Source organism: Apodemus sylvaticus, chromosome 11, assembly GCF_947179515.1.
Source record: "Apodemus sylvaticus chromosome 11, mApoSyl1.1, whole genome shotgun sequence".
Taxonomy (NCBI): Eukaryota; Metazoa; Chordata; class Mammalia; order Rodentia; family Muridae; genus Apodemus; species Apodemus sylvaticus.
In genome coordinates this window covers 5,865,904-5,889,994 of record NC_067482.1, presented here as the reverse complement: position 1 = coordinate 5,889,994, position 24,091 = coordinate 5,865,904, and the positions used below count along the sequence as shown (strand labels likewise).

General features: G+C 45.6%; 1 protein-coding gene across 4 annotated transcripts; it reads left to right on the top strand.

The window, feature by feature from the left end:
* The first annotated feature begins 537 nt into the window (after positions 1-537).
* Positions 538-19,191, top strand: Nudt9 (nudix hydrolase 9). Of its 4 annotated transcripts, none has more exons than XM_052198704.1 (8): positions 538-623; positions 4,366-4,605; positions 8,178-8,273; positions 9,413-9,499; positions 12,107-12,218; positions 13,875-14,021; positions 15,453-15,537; positions 18,754-19,191. In XM_052198704.1, the coding sequence occupies exons 2-8, from the start codon at positions 4,409-4,411 to the stop codon at positions 18,930-18,932; spliced, it is 903 nt and encodes a 300-aa protein (XP_052054664.1). In that variant the 5' UTR covers positions 538-623; positions 4,366-4,408; the 3' UTR covers positions 18,933-19,191. The 4 variants fall into 4 exon arrangements, with proteins under 4 accessions (XP_052054664.1, XP_052054663.1, XP_052054665.1 ...); XM_052198703.1 differs by lacking the exon at positions 538-623 and adding an exon at positions 699-931; XM_052198705.1 differs by lacking the exon at positions 538-623 and adding an exon at positions 931-1,006.
* The last annotated feature ends 4,900 nt before the right edge of the window (positions 19,192-24,091 follow it).

Sequence of the window (24,091 nt, the reverse complement as noted above, 5' to 3'; positions counted from 1 at the left end):
TTTGCACGCCTGGCTGTACCACTTTCAACCTGGCTAACTATTAAGTTCTCTCTCTATAAAGTCCTTCGTTCGTTATTTATCATCCAGACCGCGTGTCAATTTCACAGCTTGTCTACAAGTTTTGGCTTTGGGGTTCAAAAGTGGGACGCTGAGGCCGAATGTCCTTCTGGACAAGAGGTTTATCGAAGATACTAACATCACGGACACCACCGTGAAGGAAGTTCTGGGGAGCTCAGGCTGCGCGCCAGGGTTGGGGGTCCCTCTTTATGGGCTCCAGGGCGGTCACATGACTGACAGGATCACGTGACGGGTCCCACATTTTATTGCTCACAGGCGGTCTCTGAATCCGGTATGTGGCCAAGTTTTGAAAAGCAAGTTACTTCACTTCTGGAAACCAAACCACCGTGTTTCATGAATTGTCACTGACTTATGACTTCTCAAACCTCGCAGTGCTCACGTGACTCCGTACCGCCAGCCTCTCCTGGGAACACGTGGTCCCGGCGTCGGTCACATGACATCCCTGACCCTCTTTCCGCTCCGCCTCAGTGTTCTCGGTCTCTGCGTCCCGACGCGTGCCTCAGCACGTCAGTGCGCCTGCGCAGACGGAGAGGCCGGGCAGACAGGTTGGTTTGCGGCGTCGCCGTAAAGCGCGGTTGCGCGTCGGGTTTGTCGTGGGGCTGCGGGCGCCGCCGGTATTCAGCGTCCGGTGCGGGGGAAGCGCGGCCGGGTCCTAGTGCCCGCTGGTTGCAGGTTCGGGGCTCGCGGCGGGGCTCCGGGCGAGGCCCGCCACCTCAGACCCCTCGCCGGCCGCGCGCCAGGCGCCGATGGCCGGCCGCTCCCTGGGGCAGGCGGTAGCCACCGTGTCGCTCTCGGTGGCCCTCGCGTCTGTGACTGTCCGGTCCTCAGGCTGCCGCGCCGTGCCCGCACCCAGGTACCCCGATTGTAGGACGGGCTGCGGCTCCGAGACCTAGGGCGGACCTGCGATTCCCTCCTTCCTTTCCCAAAGGTTACGTAGGCTGGGGTACTGGGTTTTGGGAAGCCAATAGCGAGGACCCTTCTCGATCTCTGACTTTTAAATTTGCCATCTAGATAAGGCGCCAACGTTAATTCACAGGAGGTTAAAGAGCATTTATGGTGTGCGCCCCGTGCTAGAGGTGATACCGAGTCCACATAATGGAAACATATACTGTCAATCCCAAGTGCCGCAACTTTATTTGCGGTGTGGCCGCAACTTTATTTCCTAGTGTCATGCAAAGTTTGTAAGCCTGGTTCTGTTAAGTTCTCGGACACCAGTGTCTGTAGTGGTGTCTTCCTTAAAACACATACACCCACGCCTCGAAGTTGACTTTATCCGGGAGGCAAACTCACCAAGCTTCAGTTCTGAAGAGGAAAGAGGTTAGGTCCCTGGTTCTTTGGTTGGCGAGTGAGACCGAATTTGGAATTTCTGTGGCCTCCCCAAACAGGAGTGACAGCTTCCTTCACCTTATTGCAAATAGAATCACTTCTGCTGTGGTTTGTAGGCCCCATGGTCCCATCTGTCTTCTGCCTTGCTGACAATGCTTAAAACCCCTCAATCAGAGTGTCCTCTCTCTGCTGGTGTGAATTAACTTCCTTTTCTACACCTTCTTCAGTGGAATTTGCAGAGGGAAGAACTTCCTGCTCTCTGGAAGTCACTAATGGCATTTTTGTTGATTGTCACCAGAACAGTGTAAATCTGCTTGGTGGTTCTTTAGTAAGATAGGAAAAGGAACTTTTACAGTGGCCTATCTAGAACCGAAACTGCATATCCCAAAGAAAAGCCCAAAGCTAAGTCAACAAGTATGCGTTGAGTGCCTGCTGATTTAATATTTACTGTAAAACAGAAACAAAAGACCTTGTAACTTAAAGAGTTTAGTGACCACAGTTTTCTTTAGGGGCGTGGCCCCTCATCTTCATCCACTGGCCACTTACCACGCCCATGACCATGTAGGTAGCTCTAATTAGCTATCTAAAAAGAAACAGAAGCCGAAACAGAAGGAGCCTTAAGCGAGGAGGAGGAGGGGGTGGTGGTGGAAGCTCAGCAGTTAAGAGCTCCAGTGGACTGGAAGGTGAGCCCTGTTTATTCTCAGCTCCCAGGTCAGGTGTGAACTCCTGCTCCGTTGCCACCGCTGCCCTCCTGCAGGACTGGTGCACGGACATGTGTAATCAAACATATAAAAATGTAGAACATGACTGATGGAGTGGGAAGCTGGAGGAGTTGGGAGGCAGATATAATAAAAATACATTTATGCGTGTGTATTCACACGTGTGTCTCCCATGTGAGGCATCTATATGTATAGAATTCTCTAAGAATAAGTGAATAAAATATATTAACAATTTTGTGATTAACAGTGGAGGGCACAATAGTTTTGTAGTTAGAATTTGTGATTTACCTAGTTTCAAAGATCTCTAATTAGCAAAAACTTGGAACGGGAAGGTTTCCGTTTCTCAACAGGTTTTATCAGTGACATAAGTTTGTTCTTGTGCTCACATGTAGCACGTGTGACCTAAAAATGAAGCAGAGGTGCAACAGGAAATATTAGACTTATTTCCAAAGCAAGGATTTGTGTGGGTCGGATGAGTGCGCAGTATTTCCAGTGCTTAGAAGAGTGCCGTGCAGGTGTACACTTACCTCTTATAAATTAGAGTATCGAAGATTTTCTTCAGCTCATAGCAGCATGCTGCTATTGGATTTCATTCTTTCTTTTTCTTTCTTCCTTTTTTTCCCTCCAGTCTTAGGAACTGGTCTTTGCCTTGTAAGATGCATTTTATTAATTTCCTAATTCCTTTTTGTTAATTGCACAGTCTTGTAATGCAATAAAAAAGATTTATATTCTGATAGCCAGCACTGCCTCATATTGGAGAGCAGATGTAAATGGATTAGCACTCCTCTGTGGGGAAGATGCAAAGTCTGATTATATTTTGCTATTTATTTTTTAAAATATGGGTGTTTTGTGTATATGTGTGCATGTGTGTTTGTGTGTGTATATGCAGTTGTGTGTCTCTTCATGTATGTATGCATGCAGTTGTATGTGTCTGTGCACCTATGTTGAGCCTAGAGGACCATGTTGGTGACTTACTACTCCCTGTCTGCCTTCTCCTTTGAGGAAGTCTCTCTCCCCAAACCTGGGGCTTGTGTCTTTTTGGTTAGACTGGATCCTTTTACCTGTGTCCCCACACCCCAGCTGGGGCCAGAGGTGTGTGTGGGATGCCTGGCTTCTTACATTGGTACTGGGCTCTGAACTCCAGTCTGTGGTGACTGGGTAAGTAGCTGTCCTAGCAGAAGTGTCATCTCTCCAGCTAATTTTGACAAATCCATGTGTTTCACGAATTTATGTTTTGAATACAAACTTGAGTGAGGGTTTTTAGACTCTCTAAAGTGATGACAGCCAACAGCTTGTCCTACACTTAAGTCTGTAGATAGACAACAGGATGGGGTGGAGCCTACAGTTTGGCGTTTCTTACAAAAACAATCATGCTGCCTTGATGGGACTCAACAGTCACATCTTGAGTCTCACTCAAAATGAACCAAAAACTCATGTCGGCACAGACTTGCATATAAGCTTTTTAGTAAATTTGTTTATAAATTCCCGCTAGTATTTGTGTTCATGACTGAGTTCTCATAACATGCCTCTTTCCTAAAAGAACACAAAAGTTCTGCCCTCTTTTCTCTGCTAAAATAGCTGCAATCAGTAGGTGACAGTTAATAAGACTAACTAGTTTGTGTGTATGTGTACATGCTAGTGTGTGTGTGTGTGTGTGTGTAGCAGCCAGAGGTTGATACTGGATGTCTGCTTTAGTCCCGTGTCACAATGGCGTCTCTTACTAAACCTAGCTCATCTTTGGGCTAGGCTGGCTGGTTATTGATCTTTGTCGGCCTGCTCTGTCTCCAGTGTTGTGGTGACAGACATGTGCTTGCATGTGCAGTGTCTGTTAGTGCTGGGGCTCTAACCTCAGCTCCTCACACTTGTGTGGAAAGTGTTTTTCTGAGTTATCTCTCCAGTCCAGATTTAGCTATTTATAAAAAAACAAAAACAAAAACAAAAAAAACCCTTCATATTTGAAAAACCTTTCATGGATGTTACATGTGGATAGGAGTGTGGGTACCCTCCGAGGTTAGAGGCCTTGGATACCTTGGAGCTGGAGTTGTAGGTAGTTGTGAACTGTGTGGCTTAGATGTTGGGAATCACACTTGGGTCCTCTGGAAAAGCAGTGCACACATGGAATCATCATGTTATTTTCTGATTCTTACATGTTTTTGAAATTGAAAACTGTTTCAGGATCTTTGAACTAGGTTCTTTAATTCCTATGCGTCGATAAGATGTTTTTCTTTTTTTTTGTCTTTAGAAACCCATTTCCATCCTGTGGGTTTCACCTTAGCGCTAACATCATGTCTGGTTCTAATGGTGCCAAAGAGAATTCCCACAACAAGGCCCGGACATCTCCTTACCCAGGTTCAAAAGTGGAGCGAAGTCAGGTTCCGAATGAGAAGGTGGGCTGGCTTGTTGAGTGGCACGACTACAACCCTGTGGAGTACACCGCCGTCTCCGTCCTGGCGGGACCCCAGTGGGCGGACCCTCAGATCAGGTGAGCAGATGAGGGGGGGGGGCTGGACTTAAGACGTATGGAAAGTCAGGGTTCTTAAGTTATCATTTGGTATTTGAAAAAAAGTCCCTTTAATCCATGCTGGGTGTTGTTATAAGTCAGTTTCTGCATTTGCTTCACTTTGTCCTAACTGACCAGTCTGTGCTTGTTTATTCTTCGCCAGCTTTTGTGAGGACTTCCCCTAATGGGCAAAGCTATTTGAGGTTGTGAAAACAACCTGAGGTTGTCAGACTCTTCCAGATTACCACATAGTTGTGAACTGTGAGCATGCGAGCATGAAACAAGAGGAAGGAGAGGTGGGCTGTGCTTCGATTACGTCCCCACAGGAGCTGCACTGCTCCATATTTTATGGTTATATTCTCTTTTATTCTCTTTCCAGCTTTGCCGAGCTCTAATCTACAAAAACTATATGTTTGTACAGCTATCTCAGTGGTTTGATCCATCCTACATCATGAAATGATTACCACGGTAAAACAGTTAGCATCACCATCTCTAGCCCTCCTGTGGTGGGAACACTGAGCTCTCTTCAGCAGGCTTCCAGGCACTGAGCAGGACACGGATCTTGAGAACTAACCCTCCCGAGAACCAAAACCTCATTCAGGGTCATTCCCTCTTCACCTGCCTTTATGTGTCTGGTAGTGATGTATAATACCGTGGTAGAATGATTGCCTTTTAATAACGCTCAGGAGCTGGGGCGGAGCTCAGTAGTGAGAGGGTGTGTCACTCTTCTGGACGGCCAGGTGGCTCCCGGCACTCAGTGTCGGTGCGCAGTCATTCATAATGCTCAGTCATTCATACTCCAGCCTCAGGGGCTCTAACTCCCTCTTTTGATCTCCATGGGCACCAGACACCCACCTGGTGCACATAATAAATGCAGGCAAAGCACTTGTACACATAAAATAAACTCAATCTAAAAGTTAATTTTAAAAGTTATTTATTCACTTTGATGTATTTTAATTATTTTAGCTTGCATTTTTTTTGGTGCCAGGCATTGATAGGCCTTCAAGAGGCCTATTCTCAGCCTAAGTTTATATTTTAACTTGTGTATAAAAACATGAGATTGTACTTATTGAGGCTGTGGTGACATTTGAATCAGCTTAAACAAACATAACCTTCTCCTCATACATCCTTTCTTTAAGTTGAAAACATTTCCACAGAATTTCTTCTAGCCTTTTGCAATAGTCCACTGTGCTCTGAAGTCACTCTAGTTTGCAGTAGTACCAGGACCCCAACCCTGTGTAAGTATTCCTCAGTGCCCATTGAGTAGGCTGTCCCCTCCTCCCCCGTTCTATTTTCAGTCTCTGGGGACCTTCAAGCTGCCTTCAGCCTCCATGAGACCAGGTTTGTAGGTTCTACAATACTGACACCTTGCAATGATGATCTCTTCCCTTCTCCCCTTCCCTTCCCTCCCCTCCGCTCCCCTCCCCTCCGCTCCCCTCCCCTCCGCTCCCCTCTCCTCTGCTCCCCTCTCCTTCGCTCCCTTCCCCACTCCTCCCCTCTCTTCCCCTCCCCTCCCTTCTTCTCTTGTTTAAAGATGTATTTATTTATTATATGTAAGTACACTGTAGCTGTCTTCAGACACACCAGAAGAGGGTGTCAGATCTCATTACAGATGGCTGTGAGCCATCATGTGGTTGCTAGGATTTGAATCCAGGACCTCTAGAAGAGCAGTCAGTGCTCTTAACTGCTGAGCCATCTCTCCAGCCTCTGATATTTCCTTTTCTAATGTATTAACCATGTACTAGTCACTACATAACATCTTTATGAACATTGTTTTTATTTTCATATCTGGGAAGCAGACCGTCTGTTGGTCTGACATTGTAGGCTAGGGGATTGCTCGAGTAAAGTGCTTGCTGTGAAAGCAGTTGGGCTCCCGCACCAATGGAAGAAGCCAGGAGGGATGACAGCATGGGCTTGTAGCCCCAGTGCTGGAGAGGCAGGGCAGTGGGACCCCAGAGCTTGGCCAGCAGGTTTGGTCAGTTCCAAGCCTTGTTGAGAGGCTCTTCAACAAGTAGATGAGAGTCCTGAGGCTGACCTCCATCGAGCCTGGCCCACCAACCCCAGGCTTCTAACAGTAGTCAAACAGACCGGTTGATTGGGGTAGATGTTAGGAGAGCGCCAGGAAGCGGAAGTGGATGACTGGATAACCTGCAGCTCCCCACCTACAGGCTGTAGGGAGAGTGAGTTCTGCTGTCTTATGGCATAGTGGGTGTTACTGTTCACAATATGTTGTTATATATTCTATAAAGAGCTAGAGAAGAGAATTTCGAAAGTTCTCCATGTACAGAAATGGCCAGTGTGTAAGAAGATGTAAATGCTCATGCGGCCATCACATCAACATCACAGTTGTATGTGCATCAGATTATCACTCTGTACCCATAATGTTTACAGGGATTTGTATCAATTAACAAGGCAGAAAGGAGGCAGCACTGTTTGCCATGCTGAGCTGCGGTGTGTAACTCTTAGGAGAGCCCCAGGCCTCCCTCATATGCACGCAGTCTGTCTTGTACTGTATGTCTATATGTAAACAAATGTCCGTGTGGGGCGGTGTGGAGAGAAGGGAGAGGATGCGTGCAGGTAGTGGCGAGTTACGAAGGAGCACAGACAGCTAATCTCTGGCTCTGATTCTCATGGAGGGTTTGGCTTGGGTGGTAGATAACTACATAACATATATTTGATATAGAAAGAGTAAATGTAATATAAAAATTCACAGTGTCTGTTCCTAATTTGGGTCTATTGGCAAGGGTGGTTCTGTCTTGTTTGTTGGTTTTGTTCCTTTGTTTTTCAAGACGAGGTTTCTGTGTGTATCCCTAGCTGAGTTTCTGGCTGTCCTGGAACTCACTCTGTAGACCAGACTGGCCTTGAACTCTGAGATCCCCTGTCTTTGCCTCCCAAGCAGAGACTATAGGTGTGCATCATACCTGGCCTGTTTGCAAGTTTCTTAATACTATTTATTTACAGACTGTTTCTGCTGAGGCACAACATAAATGTAGTCAGTGTTCATTACTGAAGTGTGCAGATGCAACTCTGTAAACGTGCAGTTCAGGCCAGGAGCTCCAGCATTTCCAGAGGATTATGTCTTTTTAAATATCATATTTCTTTTACAGCTGATGGGATAAATTCACTCCTTGTGAATTTTGATACTATGCATATTTGACAGTATTAACCAATATGCATTAAATTAAAGTAATTAAAGTTACTTTGGAACAGTAGACATATCGGTGTTCAGAGAAATCTTGCATCTGGAACCTTGTGGGAGCCAGCGGTTGCCATAGCGTGTCCGCAGGCGGTTCTGTGCCATTGGTATCGTGCAGACATTTTTGCCCACGTAGGAGGGGCTTCCATCCTCCTTTCAAGAAGCATAACACAGCTCATAACAGTACAGCTTCTGCTGTGCCTGAAAGGGTGTTTGCCCCTAGAGCCGTTTTTGATTGAGAAATTGGTTTGTAAATCAGAACTCAGTCTGTGTTTATTATGGATAGCCGTGAGTTATATTGCTACGCTGTGGGTGATATTTAATCATTACTTTATGCGCATTGTTGTTCCCATTGCAGCGAGAGCAACTTCTCTCCCAGGTTTAATGAGAAGGATGGGCACGTGGAGAGAAAGAGCCAGAATGGCCTGTACGAGATTGAAAACGGGAGGCCCAGGTAGGAGCTGCGGCGGAGGGGCTGGGTTGGCCGGCAGGTGTTGAGGGAATAAACAGAGGCCAGAGTTTATATGTGCGAAGCAATAACATTTCCACCAAACTCAAATTGGGAAAGAATGTTAGCAGTTTGTATACAACTAGTAAGTGCTGGAGACAGGAATTAAAGGTATGGTTTCACAATTTTATCTTGAAGGTTGAAGTAATTAATTGAATAAATTATAAAAAGGATTAAAATTTATCTTTTCAGTCTAATAAATCTATCATTTATTTATTAAATGAACTAATGGTTTAAAGTAAGAATTTATCCAAACATCTAAGCCTTCTAAGACTAAAAATACTTTGTCATTCCTGGGGTGAGATAGCACAGTGGGTGAGTAAGCCTGAGACAAGGCTGCCTGCACTGGATCCCTGGACCCATGGTGGGGGGAGACATGGACGCAGATAGGTTGTTCTCTGACATACATACACATACATACATGCAGACAGACAGACACACACACACACACTAAACTACATTAAAATGTAATTCAAAAGACAAGTAAAACCCATTAATGTTAATATCAAGGCTCCTTTGCCTCACTTTCCAATCCTGTGATTTTGAAAAAAAATATATTGTCAATTATCCTGGTGACTTTTTTTAAAAAAACAAACAAACAGTGCTTGTGAGTTTAGTACAAGACAATATAAGAAGTTACTCAGTTTTATCAGCAGTAAAAAACATGGGCGTGAGTGTCTTGTGGACTAGATGAGTGAGTTAGTTGAAGGCTGGGAGGATGGCCTGTTGGATAAAGCTCTTGCAGGCTCAGGGACAGGAGTTTGGAGCCCCAGAGCCCACGGAGAGCCGGGCAGGCACGCTGGCTCCTGTAGCCTTAGGACTCAGCAAAGGAGCAGAGACAGGGTATTCCAGGGGCAAGCTGGCCAGCTGGGCTGCCTTCAACTGGCTGATTGCCCTTCCCTTACTAGACAGGAGAGCTGCTGATGAAGACCCCTCAGGCCACTTGTCATGTTCATGCCTACACACCCACCTGTACACAAACATTCACATGTGTGTACACATGTGCATGCAGTGGCAAGCTAGATTTTAAAAAGTGAATGCATTCAATTGATTGTATGGTGACCTTTTGTTCTTTTCTACTCTAGAAACCCTGCAGGGAGGACAGGACTGGTTGGCCGGGGCCTCCTGGGGAGATGGGGCCCAAATCATGCTGCCGATCCTATTATAACCAGGTAAAACTGGGTACGATGTTTCAGTAGCAAAGAGCTAAGTGATCAGAAAAATACAGATGTCAGCTGCGTGTGTGTGTGTGTGTGTGTGTGTGTGTGCGCGCGCGTGCGCGCGCGCATAGAACTATATGTTTGTTCTATAAGAACACGGGACTTTATGTAAAATCACAGTGATATATTATACAGACAAAGTTGTGGTTGTAGCTAGGTGTTGTGGCTTATGCTTGTAATCTCCATATATAGGAGACTGAGACAGGAGGATTGCTGTGAGTTTGAGGCCTGTCTCAAAACCTCATAATCAGCAATCGGCAGCCAGTTAATCAAGCTGCGGTTTTATGTTGTGGGTGTACACCAAGCACTATCTACCAGGCCTGTCCAGCTTACTGCCCACAAGCTACGTGGTGTGCCCAGCGATTGTGGCCCAGCCTAACATGATACCTCCAATTAAAACACGAAATGATGTTGGGCAGCGAGGGGGGTAACTCGAGAGCCCATTTCTCAAGCATGACGTTTGTAAATGACGTCATGTTGCAGTGTCGAAAGTTCGAATACACCTGGCAGATATTTATTAAATATCTGGTTTTTTTTTCAGCACTCAGGAGGTACATTAGAGAGTATAAAAAGTAGAAGAATGAAGGTTTTGGTCATTGAAGAGCTATAGCTTCATTTACAAGGTTGAAAATTTGAAATCTGAAGTAAGAAACATAAAATATGACTAAGTACAGTCATGCATTGCTCAGCACGGGAGACAAGTCCCAAGAAGTGCGTCATTAGGCGATTCCCTCATTGTGCTCCTGTCATGATGTGTACTGATAGGAGCTTAGATGACACAGGTGACACACGCCTGTCATTCAGCCCGTCCTCTTGATGTAAGAGACTTACTGAACATAAGGTGAGGTGTGGCTCAGTGTTCTCTAGGAAACCTGTTTGTTCATAGCGGCATCCGGGAAGGCGTGGCTGTCAGAGAGCTTGATGCCACTGAAAAGAATCCAGAGCTTTCAGTGGAAGGGTGCAGGGAAGACCTTGAGGCCTCTCGGGAAGGGACAGCTCACTCTTACCCCCTGGTTTCAAATGTCTGAAAGAGTAAAGTCATTTGCAAACAGTTACCTCTGAAGGGAGCCCTGGGGCAACCCGCTTGTACCGGGTCGCCACCCTTTCCAGAGAATGCCATGGAGGTAGACGGTCTGTGGGAGCTGAATTCAGTTCCCAGTGAGCGAGTTTATTACAGATGGGGCAGGCAACAGTAAAAGAAATGTAGCGCGTGCCAGTGGTGGCAGGGTCTCTCCTGGCCCTTTGGTCACTTTGCTTGCCTGAGTCACTCCCGGCCTCTGTGGCAGTGAGTGAGTGTTTGCAGTGTGAGCGGCCGTGTTGTTCCCCAGTGAACAGTACTCTCTGCTCTCTTAGGAACACAGAGTTGAGAATTCTGCTGTGTAAACATCCACCTGTATCTTTAGCTTCCCACTCCATCCTCCCTCTCACCTGCCAGACCTCGAGTTTCTTGAGCCAATATTTCATTCTTCTTTGTGATATTTAGGGGTCTGCTATCTTTTTTTGTTTTGTTTTGTTTTGTTTTTTGTTTGTTTGTTTGTTTTTTTGGTTTTTTGGACTTGGTTTTTTTTCGAGACAGGATTTCTCTGTATAGCCCTGGCTGTCCTGGAACTCACTCTGTAGACCAGGCTGGCCTCGAACTCAGAAATCCTGCCTCTGCCTCCCAGAGTGCTGGGATTACAGGTGTGTGCCATCACTGCCCGGCAGTGGGTCTGCTATCTTAAAAACAAACATTGCACTAACTATTCTTTGTTTCTGTCTGCCGATCTCTCGGTCTGAAGCTGCTTCTATAATGTAGCACTTTGGGGTTTAGCTCTGCCCGGGAACCTGAGCTCTTTGATGAGGAGTGGTTGGTTGATTAAGAACTGGAGAGCGGTCCAAACCCTCTGCTTGCACACGCCTCCCTGCGGTGAGAGGCGCCCCCTGGGCCTTCTTTTCCTAGTTGCAAGGACAAGATCCTTACCTTTGTCTAGACTACTTTTAGAAAGAGCCTGGAAGTTGTGGATGCAGAATAGGAAGGGAGATTGGTCTTCAGAAAAGATGATGTGCTCAGAGGTGTGCTCTGAACTGATTGTTGCCTGACCGAGGGATTTAACTCAAGATATAAGCAGTATAAGGTGGAGCCCCGCCCCATCTAAGACGGCATGAAGACTAACACCACACTCAGCTGACACTGAGTTCCTGCTTTTCTGACATCACAGGGTGACGTGACCAACAAAGGCATTGCCACATCCGTTTGATTATTTCAGTTTCTAAAAGGGATTCTCGGTGGAAAACACCATGCAGCACCTTTTAAAACCTTCTTCAAATTATGTTCTGCTTTTAAGCCTTTTCTTTCTTTGGCAGACTTTGAGTAGTGAGAATTGTGTGTGATCTAAATTTTCCTCATAGAGAATACAGCACTCTTGTGTGAACTAAACTTCCTTAACTGGGGCAAACAGTATTTGTCTAATAAAAACAGGTTTTTAAACTGTCCTGTTTTAGATAAATGTGTACTTTGTTTTTCTGATGTCGTTGAGAGTGACAGCCGGAGCCTTTGCTGTTCTGTGTTCCTGTCCACAGGTGGAAAAGGGATGAGAGCGGGAATAAGATCACACACCCTGTCTCCGGGAAATGCATCTTGCAGTTCGTTGCGATCAAGAGGAAAGACTGTGGAGAGTGGGCAATCCCGGGGGTAAGCATGGCGCCCCCTGCTGGGGCTGCTGGTGCGGCATGGCGCCCCCTGCTGCTGCTGCTGTGGCTTGGCGCCCCCTGCTGGTGGCTCACTGCTTACTGCTTTGCTGCTTGCACCGAGGCTCCCATGTGAGGAGGCCGCTCCTTTGAGCTCACTGTTGCCAAGCCTAGGGTGATACAAGGCTCTTAGAATTCAAGGACAATTCTAGTGTCTTTGGAAGGAACATGAGCGTGTGGCTAGATCGAGGCTCGTGTTCTGTCCTGTGCACTTGCCGCTGGGTGAGTGCAGCCGCTCATCTTTAAAATGAAGGTAGCCATATTTACCTCAGAGAGGGAGCCTTTGGATATTTGGCATATGGTTGGCATTCATTATGTAAGGTCCATTTCAATCCCCTGCTCTTAACTCAGTTTTATATTTTTAGTATTACTTATTGGATTCCTATAATTTTTTTTTAAAGATTTATTTATTTATTTATTTTAAGTACACTGTAGCTGTCTTTAGACACACCAGAAGAGGGCGTCAGATCTCATTACGGATGGTTGTGAGCCACCATGTGGTTGCTGGGATTTGAACTCAGGACCTTCGGAAGAACAGTCAGTGCTCTTAAACCGCTGAGCCATCTCTCCAGCCCCGGATTCCTACAATTTTTAAACATAATGAGAAGATGACACTTGTTATAGATTTTTCCTAGAAGTTCTGCATCCCCATCAGGAGGAGTGCTCCTACTAACTTTGTACCATTGATATCTTTGAAGTGACTTTTAAAACATGTATTCAGTGTGGTAGAGGTTTTTGTAGTTTATGCCTTTTGTGAAGCGGAGGTGTGTGATGTGAACAAATACCCTGCTGTGGGCATGACTATGTTTTTCTTTGTGGTGTAAAAGCAGGGTGAGTTACAGATCGGAGCTGACTGATCCAGCACAGGCTGGTTACCATGAGCCAGCTGGCTTCTCTCACACGATAATGATTTCATGGTTTTTATTTCCAATTGAAATTCCGATCGCGGGAGCAGCTGCAGTACTTGCTGGTCTCCTTGACTGACTCTCTGCCTCTGTGGGTCAATACTGCAGACAGTGAGGTAGAACAGCACGTGAACACACACCCCTGTCTTTTGTTACATTCCAAAGGCAGACAATGTCGTAAGATAAGTATCTTGTGCTAGTAGGTGATAAAACTAAATTGGACAGCAAGTAAAAGATGATTTAGGGGAAGTGACATTTAAATGATGTTTCGAAGGAACTGAATGAGTTGGTTCTGGGGAGAAACATTTTCAATGAACCTAATAGTAGTGACGCAGCCCTGGGGGTGCTTCCGGTGTGTTCTGCGAAGGCGCCATGCCATCGCTGCAGTGGCTGCAGTGGAGAGCCTTTGTGCTGTCTCCTTGCCCCCAGGGCTTGCAGTCTGAGTTTGGAAGGTGTCAGGAAAGGATTGCCTGGCCAGTTTGCCATAGCCCAACGATGGACCTGTTACTGTGGCCCAGGCTATGTGCTGCCTTTGTTGGCTGCTTCTGTAGAAACGAGTGTTTTAAGAAGTGCTTCTCAGAGAGGGGTGGGGGTGAGTATTGTGGTTGCATACAACAAGATGTGTTTGTTGTACCACTCAGTAAATCTGTGTGCCGTGAGCCAAAGCTCACTGCTTCTCAAAACTGTGACTGCAGGGGATGGTGGACCCCGGCGAGAAGATCAGTGCCACGCTGAAAAGAGAGTTCGGTGAGGAAGCCCTGAACTCCTTACAGAAGTCCAGCGCGGAGAAGCGGGAGATCGAGGAGAAGCTGCACGCACTCTTCAGCCAGGAGCATCTTGTGGTAAGGGGCTCCTCAGTCAGGCTCAGCAGCGGCCTTGCGATCTGCTCACAGCACAGTGCTGAAGCCTTATAGCCTGGCCTAGCTCATGTGATCATTTCCTACTCTCCACCCGTTTGTCTTAGCTGAGGGCTGACCTCGCATGACAAATGGGCTATTTTCTTACACACTGTGACTCCAGTAAACAGATCTCTTGTTGTTTATAAAACTTCAGCTTGCTGTGAGAAGCTCTTTACATTTTAGATTTTATTTTACATTTTTCTATTGCTAATCATTTAAGGTTTATGTCTATATGACTGTCTGTGTACTCTGTGTTAGGAAAAGAAAGCACTACAGAAAACCCGTGGGTGTCAGTAATGAAATGACAGAGCCTCTTTTCTTTTTGACTGACATTTGGATTGCTTTGTTTTTCTTCCAAAATTGGGCTCTCTTAACTTTTTTTTTTTTAAGGGTTGTAACACAAATCTCAACCTGGTTAAGTATTTGCTGTATAAAGCAGGCTGTCTTTATGTGTGCATGTGTGCGCATGAATACATGTCTGTCTGTCTGTCCGTGTGTAAGGTCGAGGGGGACGACTTCTTCAGTTGTTCCTCGGGCGCCATTCACTTTGCTTTTGAGACAGAGCTCTCATAGGTTAGGCCTGGGTGGCAGGTCAGAAGCCCTGGGATCCTCGGGGCTCCCTCCCTGTGCCGGCCCGGCCTCCGCCCTGCTGCCTGAGCGCTCTCCAGCCCAGTACTGGGGCGCCTGATTCCTCCACCCCTCAGCCTCCCAGGCCCTTCTGTGTTTATATCTGCTGTCAGCATTGACTTACCTAAGTTTCTGTTGGATGATTAGATCTAGATTTTTTTTCTCGTATCAATAAGCTTTACATTTCAATTTATATTATATTTGTATTTATATATTATCTAGGCTTATCAATAATAACAAACCTTTCAATATATGAAGTTAAAATCACAGAAATTATTAAAATAGAAACATGCTTATATTATGGAACTTTGCAGAAAGTGTAGCTCAGAGTGACTCCTCTCAGTGTCCCCTTGGTGCTGTGGGACTTGGGGCCTCCAGCACCCTATGCATGTTCCACCCCGAGCGATGCCCCAGCGCCCTCTCACACTGTGCGTTCCTGAGGACTTTGTGAGTTTTAAAACTGCCTCAAAAGAGAACGTTGTCCCCTGAGAAATATAAACACGTCTATGAAGCTGTGTTACTGATTCTGTCACACACACACACACACACACACACACACACACACACACACACAAACACAAACATGTAGTATAACCGAGTTTAACCATTTTAATTGTCCAGTTCAGTGGCGTGGCGCGCACAGCAGGACATTTACAAGTGTTAATGAGGGAAGGAAGCTTCCCTCCACCCTCCCTCCATTCACGCTGCCTCACCCCAGACTGTTGTTCTCTCTCCTCTTGGAAACAGATCTATAAGGGGTATGTTGACGACCCTCGGAACACTGACAACGCGTGGATGGAGACGGAAGCTGTGAACTACCATGATGAAACAGGTAATTTTATACTCAAATATGACCACAACTGGAGGACCAGCTGAAGCCAAGATGTCAGCCAGGACAGCATCGGATCTAGAGCGTAGCTTCTTAAACCAGTGACTGTTGGGCTCAGAGTTGTTCATCTGCAGGTGAAGGTGTTGGACTAAAGGTGTACTTGAGACAAAGCTTGCAAAGTTTATCAGCAATGACTAAATACAGTCTTTAATCTACCGATGGCCTGTGAAGTTAAGGCTGGATTACAGGCTAAAATAATGCAATGTAGAACCAGCAGTTAGTGCAATTATTGCAAAAGCAGGTGAGACTCTGGGAGGGCAGTTTGTATGAGCCTCCTGGTGCTGCAGCCTTGGGCTGCCTTTCCATGTGGGTCATGAAGCATGTGTTGTTGAGTGCATGCTTTTCCTGATCTCTAGGTTTAAGAATTTATCAGGAGCGCCTGTCTGTTACTACAGAAGAGAAGGGAATCCCTGTCTTCAGAATGATTAGGATCTTTACACATCAGCCCGGTCCACAGAAAGCCTTTCTTGTGAGGCTGGATGGTGTCTTAAGCACTTGGCATTCATTTGTAGAATAATGAATCAAGGCCAGCGTTCAGAGAACTCTGTGTTCTTCTGGCTCTTGGCTGAACTGCCCAATCTCATGCTAATCACTTGTCCTCTCTGGGCAGCCAGGACTTGGGAGGTCTCCTTTCTCTCTGTCTTTCCTTGGCCTTGGGAAACTCCAGCACCGGCTCCTTTCTCTCTGCAGCAGCTCCAAGAAGATGCTGAGTTCATCCCTTAGCACAAGAACCTGGAAGATGTGCACAGACGGGGCTTCCACAGCCTAACTGTGCACAGCCCACTCTATCTGTGAGGCTAAAAGCAAAAGACCTTTTCTCCAGAGATGAACGTGGATTATTTATCTGATGCATGGTTGATCTTTCTTTCTCTGTAAAAAGAAAATTCTTTGTTCATAAATTCTGAGGTCATGGTTTATCTCACAAAAGGAATTAAGGCAAGTGGCGTAGACCTGTACAGGTTTGTCTGCTGGGGAGTATGTTCCATTGACTTGTCTCTTCGCCATAGCTGTGCTGTGGGGGCTGGGCCTGTCCCCTCAGCTCACTGGGCTGTCCTCCCCACACCTTTGGACGTCTCTAAGAGACTCCCTGGCAAGACCTAAAGGGTGTTCCTCCTTCAGCCCATCCCTTGTTGGTAAAATAATTATTCATGAGGGTGGTAACCTGTGTGTTGAGACTTGTTGTTCCCCCTCCCTGCTGTAAGGGGATTTTCTGCCCCAGGGGAGGCAGTGTGTCCCAGGACACGTGTTCTTTGCTGGATCTGAGAACTGTTTTCAGTTCAGCTTTCTTCTTATGAGAGAGGTGGCAGTTGAACTCTGTGTCTTTAAATATTAGTTTTGTTTTGAGTGATATATCAAGTAGTCAGAGAAGTAAAAGGAATTCTAGATACTATTGGTTCAGATAAAACACAGGATGCTGGCAGCTGTCCTGAGGTAAGAGCCTCATAATGGCTGTGGAGGTGCTGGGGCTGCAGTGGGGATGGATGGGGACTGGGGAGCCAGCCTGGCACTCAGCCCCTGTTGCCAGACATTATCCTCTAAGGAGGGCTTTGTTGTCTTACTGCAGTGGTGGGTGTTACATAGGTGGAGGAATTGACATTTACATAGAGACCATATGTAAAGAAGACACAGTAAGCCGCCACCTTTAACTAACATCTCGCCTTGGCTTCTTCCAGACTCTGTAGCTTTAGAGCGAATAGATAAAAAAGGTGCTTACACTGTGTGCTCTGTGTAAGGTCCTTGCTTGACCTTTCGCCTGAAAACATCCTGCACTGTTTGCTGGCAGTGCCTGAGCTCCAGCCACTCTCTGCTTCTGTGTTTGTGTTCTGAGATAGTCTTGCCACATAGCCCAGGTTATCCTGAGCTCACTGTGTAGCCCAGGCTGACCATGAACTCATGGGCAGTCCTCCTGCCGTTGACTCCCAAACACTGGGATTACATTTTCAGACCAGCGTGTGAGGCTCAGTCACCTCCATGTTTAAGGACCACCGTGTGAGGCTCAGTCACCTCCATGTTTAAGGACCACCGTGTGAGGCTCAGTCACCTCCATGTTTAAGGACCACCGTGTGAGGCTCAGTCACCTCCATGTTTAAGGACCACCGTGTGAGACCCAGTCACCTCCATGTTTAGTGAATGTGGCACTCTATTGTATATCACTGCCATTTCTTTAACCTGTTTCATAAAGGTGAAAAGTTTGATTCTGCCCATTTTTAAGAATGAGAGGTGCAATGGTCCTGCAGTTAGAGCACTGGCTGCTCGTCTTGAGGTCCCAGGTTCAAACCCCAGTGTCCTCTTCTGGCCTCTGCCAGCACCTGGTACACATGTGGTACACAGACATACATGCAGGCAAAACACCCATACACATAAAAATAAATAAAAATTAAAGAATATAGAGTATAATACTAAATGTTTATATGCACACAAAGCACACATATATGTTTATATACATACACATATAAAGCACATACACATGTTTATATTCACACATAAAGCACACATATAGATTATATATGCACATAAAGCATCCAGGCTGTGTCTGAGCAGCAGCAATGCTTCCGCCTTGGGCCTCTGGGGCACTGGCATTGTTCCCCAGAGTTTCATGCTTGCTAGGCAGGTCCTGACCACTGAGCTGAATCCTCGACCTGTAAACGCCTCATATCTCCAGTGCCTGCTGTAAACACATTCACACCTATTGAGAAAGTGGGAGAATTCATTTTCTAAAACACTGGGCACACACCATCAATTTGACCTGTAGAAATAGCCATTTACATGTCTAGCAATGATGACATTTATAAATAATAAATACAGTTGTAAATATATTGTATTTTAGTTTGTGGTTTGGCATCCATTATATAGCATTAGACCACAAAATGAGTTAGAAGTTTGCTTTTAGGCTATTTTTAATTCTAATCCTTCTGGAGTTCAGTTTTGTAGAGAGTTTTCATATAAAATGGCATCTATGCCTCTCTTTGTCTAAAGGAGAAATGCTTTCTTATTAGTACTTTCATTTAATATTTAGTCTGGTTTTTAATTCCTTGGTCACCTAATAATGATGAATTAATTTTATTTTTAGTAAGACTTTTGAAATCCAGAATTGCATTAAAAAATGGCATAAACAGTCCCCCCTCTTTTTTTTTTTGGTGCTGTGTCTTTGGAAACTAGGGGAGACGATGGACAACCTCACCCTGGAGGCCGGAGATGACGCCGGGAAGGTGAAGTGGGTGGACATCAGTGACCAGCTCAAGCTGTATGCCAGTCACTCTCAGTTCATCAAACTGGTGGCCGAGAAACGAGATGCGCACTGGAGCGAGGGCTGCGCTGCTGACAACCGCGGGCTATAGCCCGTCCCCGTCCCCGTGAACCAGCGGGCTGCAGGCCGCACTGCAGACCTCAGTGCCGCATAACTGACGCCCACGGAGGCCACCTGGCAGTGCTTGCAACAGGTGAAAGGCCTGGATATGGGGAAGAACATTAAATGCCCAGCTTTCTTCTCAAACGGATTAGAGACTGTCATTTTGTATATATTTACGCATGTGTGAACAAGATTTAAATAATTAATGTTCTTTGAAAAGTTGTAGTTACAATAAATATAAAACCTAACTGCTGGTGACTTGTGTTTGTGGTTCTTATTGTTAGCTTCTTGCACTGCCCTTAGAGGCGAGTGGTGTCCTGTTGAACTGGATGTCCCTTGGAGGGCCCTCAGTGCACTTAATGATTCCCTTTGCTTCCTATTGTTCCACGTGCATGCAGTGCCTGAAGAGGCCAGAAGAGGGCGCTGGATCCCTGGAACTAGATTTGCAGATGCTGTGAGCCTCCATGCATTTGAGCCCTCATCTTGTGCTGGGAATCAAACCCCTGCCCTGGAAGAACAGCCAGTGCTCTTAACTGCTCAGCCGCCCCTCTAGCCCGAGGTAACAATTTTTACAATGGAATTTCAGTTATCCCATTGATTGATTGATGATTGATTGATAGGCAGAGTCTTACTTTGTCTCAGTTATTCTTGTAGTCAGAGATCAAAATGAATAGAAATTCATATTCTCATTTTTAGCATATCTGGAACTTAAAAATATGCCTAGGTAAATTAGTAATTTATAGAAATATCACTTGATTGTATCTACTGTAAGACAGTGAACAGACACAGCAAACAACCAGTCAGCGTGAGCAGGAACCTTTGTGATTCCAGGTGGCCTTTGACAGGAGGGCAAGTCTAAGGACTGAAGGTTTTGGAGAGATGTGTAGGTAATATTATAAATCTTGGATGAAGAAGAGAATGTGTTGGGTGGGGTCCCTTCAAAAGAAAAAGGGAGGGAGGGAATGCTGCGAGCTAGTGTGAACTAGTTACCCTGTGAACCCGGTGTCGCATGCTGGCCTGGGCTGTCCCCTGCAAGTCCAGTCAGCTTGAATGGGGGACTCATGCTGGCTTTACTCCATCTGGACTGCAGTGGGACCTCTGAGGACTCGGGGGTAGGGAAAGGATTTGGTGCTTCCGTCTTCTGGGGATTTGACAATGCCGATCACTGTAGCTAGACGGTAACACAGAGGGTAGAGTGTGTGTAAACGGGAACTTCGCTGAGCAAGTGTAACGATGTCTTTGGAGGAGCTTTGAGATATTTGATTTCAAAGTGAACTCTTTTTGACGTTATTTTTCAAAGTCCAGAAATGCCTGGCACTGAGGCCTATCACGGGCTCTTGGTCTTGGTAAGGAAGGCTGCTCGGGGGTGGGGTGGGGTGGTAGGGGTGGGGTGGGGTTCTGGGTGAGCCTGGCTTGGAGGGAATGCTGTTTCCAAGCACTGAGACTGAACTGCTTTCAGAAGCTCTCAAGAAACTGAGTGGTCACTACAAGGCCGCACTGGAACCCATGCAGGTGTTTTAGCGGGAATTTTATTTAGAGCATATGGCTGTCGATAGTAGATTTGCCTGTGGTATTCGATGTTTTACAGAATGTTCCTTAGAGTCTACAAGATGGTAAGGTGGTTCCAAGCTGCTGAAAACAGAGCAGGTGACCGGATACCTGCACCATCTGCAATAGAAATGTTGAAACCGTTAGCTTCCGGCCTTCCAGTCAGGAGTCCTGTCAGGAGGTAGCTGGGGGTCGGCCCCCCCCACCTGTACTCAATCATATATGGTATGAGCAATGCTTTCTCTTCTTAGAGGCACTGGGAGAATCACTAAGAAAGCTAGGTTACTCTTATTGAGTAACCTCTGTCTGATTGGCCAGTGCTATTGAATGTATAGGCCCTGTCTGATTGACTAGTGCTATTGAAATTGTGCATAACTTTGGGCCAAAGAGAGTTTATTTCATAATTTCTTAATCTAAGGATAATGGCCATTATTATTATTATTTATTATTATTATTATTATTTTATTATTCCACACACTGGGCAAGCAGTCTTCCCACTGAGCCACAGCCCAGCCCACTTAAATACAGTTACAATACATTCTTGGAGAAACACACCCTGTGTAGTTATATTGGTCTTCTGAATTGTGTTTATCATGGTGTTAATTCACTAACAGACACCATCTGTGGTAGCAAAACTCTTATGATAAAAAATTGAAATATTTAATTTACATATTAGCTCATGAAAGATTTTTGAAGATTGTACTCACCGTGCATGTCTTCTGATGTAGCAGTGAAGATTATCACTGTTGGAATAGACAGTACATTCACTTACTGTCAATACTGAGACATTTTCAGAATTCCTCCTCTACCTCCATCAGCCTCTCCCATCTGATGATTCGTTTGTTGTTGATGTGTTAATACTGGTATGACTGGGCGACTGGCATAGAAAATCATGTGCTTTGGTAATTTGTGGATGCGGAGAAACTGAATCCCTAAGGATCTTGTGTTAAATAGGAGGCAGTTTCTTCCACATGGGTGTGGAGGCCTGACCGAGGGGAGTCTTCACAGTGCTAAATAAAAAGTACTAGTAATATTGCAGGGCAGTGAAACTTACTACTAGGAAGGCTGGTGGGTGAAAATACATTTTTTCCCATTAAAATTGGGATTGGGCGTTGCCGTGAGGTCAGGCCATGGCTGCGTTTGGTAATTTTACAATAGGCTTTTCTCAGTCTGCTACTGTGAATTGCCCATTAGTCAGAGGTAAGCCCAAGGTAAGGTGTTAAGTACTTGAGAGTTCATGACCTAGTGTTATGTTGATGTCTATAATCTTAAATTTTGTGAAACCCGCCTTGGAAAGGATACTTACTGTTAGAGATGCAGAAACTCAGATCTAAAGGTCTGGGAACTGGTTTGTGATTGGCTTAATGCATTGGGTTGATTTAGAGGAGTTATTCTCCCCTTCCCTGACAATGGATGTCACCTTTATCAATATAACCAGGAATAAAATCTTACCCCAAGGAAGCCCTAAAAATAAGAAAAAAATTAGTTAGATACTAACCTTAGTTCACTTAGTGACTTTGGAGATTATGAAAATAAGATTTACCTGCAGTTGGTTCAAAATAGAAGTGATTAACTGCAAAGGAAGAGAAGGGTAAGCACTGTCAGTGGGTTGGCCTTCTAATTTATATTTACCTTAGTACATGAGTCAGCTGAAATGTTTTATATGTGAATGTTTAAATGGAAATTATACTTGACTCATACAAGATTGGAGATAATTCAAATTTCTTTAGCTTACAGAAATACTTTCTTCTACCTTCTATCTATATTTACTGTATTTGAAAGTTGGAATGCTGAAGAAACTCTGGTCCACTTTGAGCTCGTGGCATTGTGGTCGTGGATGAGATGTCCCGTTGAATGGTTTATTCAGCACAGCTGTGAACGGGAGCTCTGTCTGGATTTGCTTACACAGCTGACTCACTGAAGATGTGTTGCTCTGCCGCTTCCTTAAGAGCTCGGCAGCTTCCTCAAGAGATCGGACTGGTCTAACGGTGAATCCCGTTGTGTACAAAGCTGCCTGCCCCAGAACATGTAGAACAGTGAAGCCACCCTCAGAGATCTTATGTATAAGCTGCATTCTGAGTACTGAGTGTTGGGGGAGGGTGAGAAAGGGGAGGAGGGAGGTGGGGAGGAGGGAGGTGGGGAGGAGGGAGAAGGTGGGCGCTCTGTGGGTATTGTTGGGATTCTCTAAGAAGGACCCTGGTGACTTGAGTGAGCCAGAGTCTCTGAAGAGAGCACACACTCACTCAGGTCAGGCAGGTCATTCTTTCCATGCTGGCAGACTGAGGAAAGCCACCAAGCTGGGTCAGCTCTACAGGTGACCCCAGGACCTAGTTTCCCAGCACTGGGTGCTGGGTGCTGGGTGCTGGGTGCTCCTGCAGCCAGGCTTGGACTGGAAGGCCAGCTTGGTGACTTTATAATCACCAGTAATCAGTCACGGAGGGGGGTCCCAAAGCACATTTAATAAAAGGGTGCTTGGAGTTTTGTGATTTGATCTTTGGAAATGGACTATGACATAAATGAGGTGTGCTGTGGGAAGAGCGCCAGTTTCTTGCACTGAAGTTGACTTCCTGGCATGTTTAAATACTCAAGATGACTTGAGCCAGTCTGTGTTTTAAAATCCTGGGAAATTTTATCTCACACACATAAGCTATTGTGGCACAGCTTTCTTACCTTTAGAAGAATACTGCGTGTCTATGTTTCTAAGACACCAGTAACTATGAAAATGCTTTTTATTAATAGTATTTGAAAGAATAACATGTATTTTATTTATTGTGAAAGATATTTCTATTTTAGAAATGTTTGTGTATTTTGGACAGAACTGGAATTTTATTTTTTATAATTATATTCAAAGTATTCCTCTGATATTTTTATAAAGTGATACTCTAAGGAACTTACTAACCAGTAAACAATTCATTAAACAGTTGAATTATGTGCAGTTAACTAAAAAAGCATCTTGTGAGTCAGACATTGTAGTGTATGCCTTTAATCCCAGCACTGTGGAGACAGAGGCAGAGAGGCAGAGAGGCAGAGAGGCAGAGAGGCAGAGAGGCAGAGAGGCAGAGAGGCAGAGAGGCAGAGAGGCAGAGAGGCAGAGAGGCAGAGGCAGAGAGGCAGAGAGGCAGAGGCAGAGAGGCAGAGAGGCAGAGAAGCAGAGGCAGAGAGGCAGAGAGGCAGAGAGGCAGAGAGGCAGAGAGGCAGAGAGGCAGAGGCAGAGAGGCAGAGAGGCAGAGAAGCAGAGGCAGAGAGGCAGAGAGGCAGAGAGGCAGAGAGGCAGAGAGGCAGAGAGGCAGAGAGGCAGAGAAGCGGAGAGAGGGAGAGAGAGATCTTAGAAGTTGAGACCAGCCTGGTCTATATATTGATTTCCAGGGTACCAGAAGACTATATAGAGCTTGTCTCAAAAACAAACAAGCAAGCCTCCTTTGGGGTTTAGATTTGATAAGGCTTCACATATTACATGCTGTGGCAATTCATCTATCTTCTCTTCCTAAGCCTGTTCCTCTAGGTTTTCTGACCCCTCACTTTGCCACCTAACTTGCACCAGTAATAAAGACATTGTCTTGTCACGATCGAGATGGATGAACTGAATGAATGAAAAGAACT

Coding starts and splice junctions, on each gene's coding strand:
- Nudt9 (XM_052198703.1), top strand. CDS start 825: ATGGCCGGCCGCTCCCTGGGGCAGGCGGTAGCCACCGTGTCGCTCTCG. Junction 8,274..9,412: donor ATTGAAAACGGGAGGCCCAG/GTAGGAGCTGCG, acceptor TTTCTACTCTAG/AAACCCTGCAGGGAGGACAG. Junction 12,219..13,874: donor GAGAGTGGGCAATCCCGGGG/GTAAGCATGGCG, acceptor CTGTGACTGCAG/GGGATGGTGGACCCCGGCGA.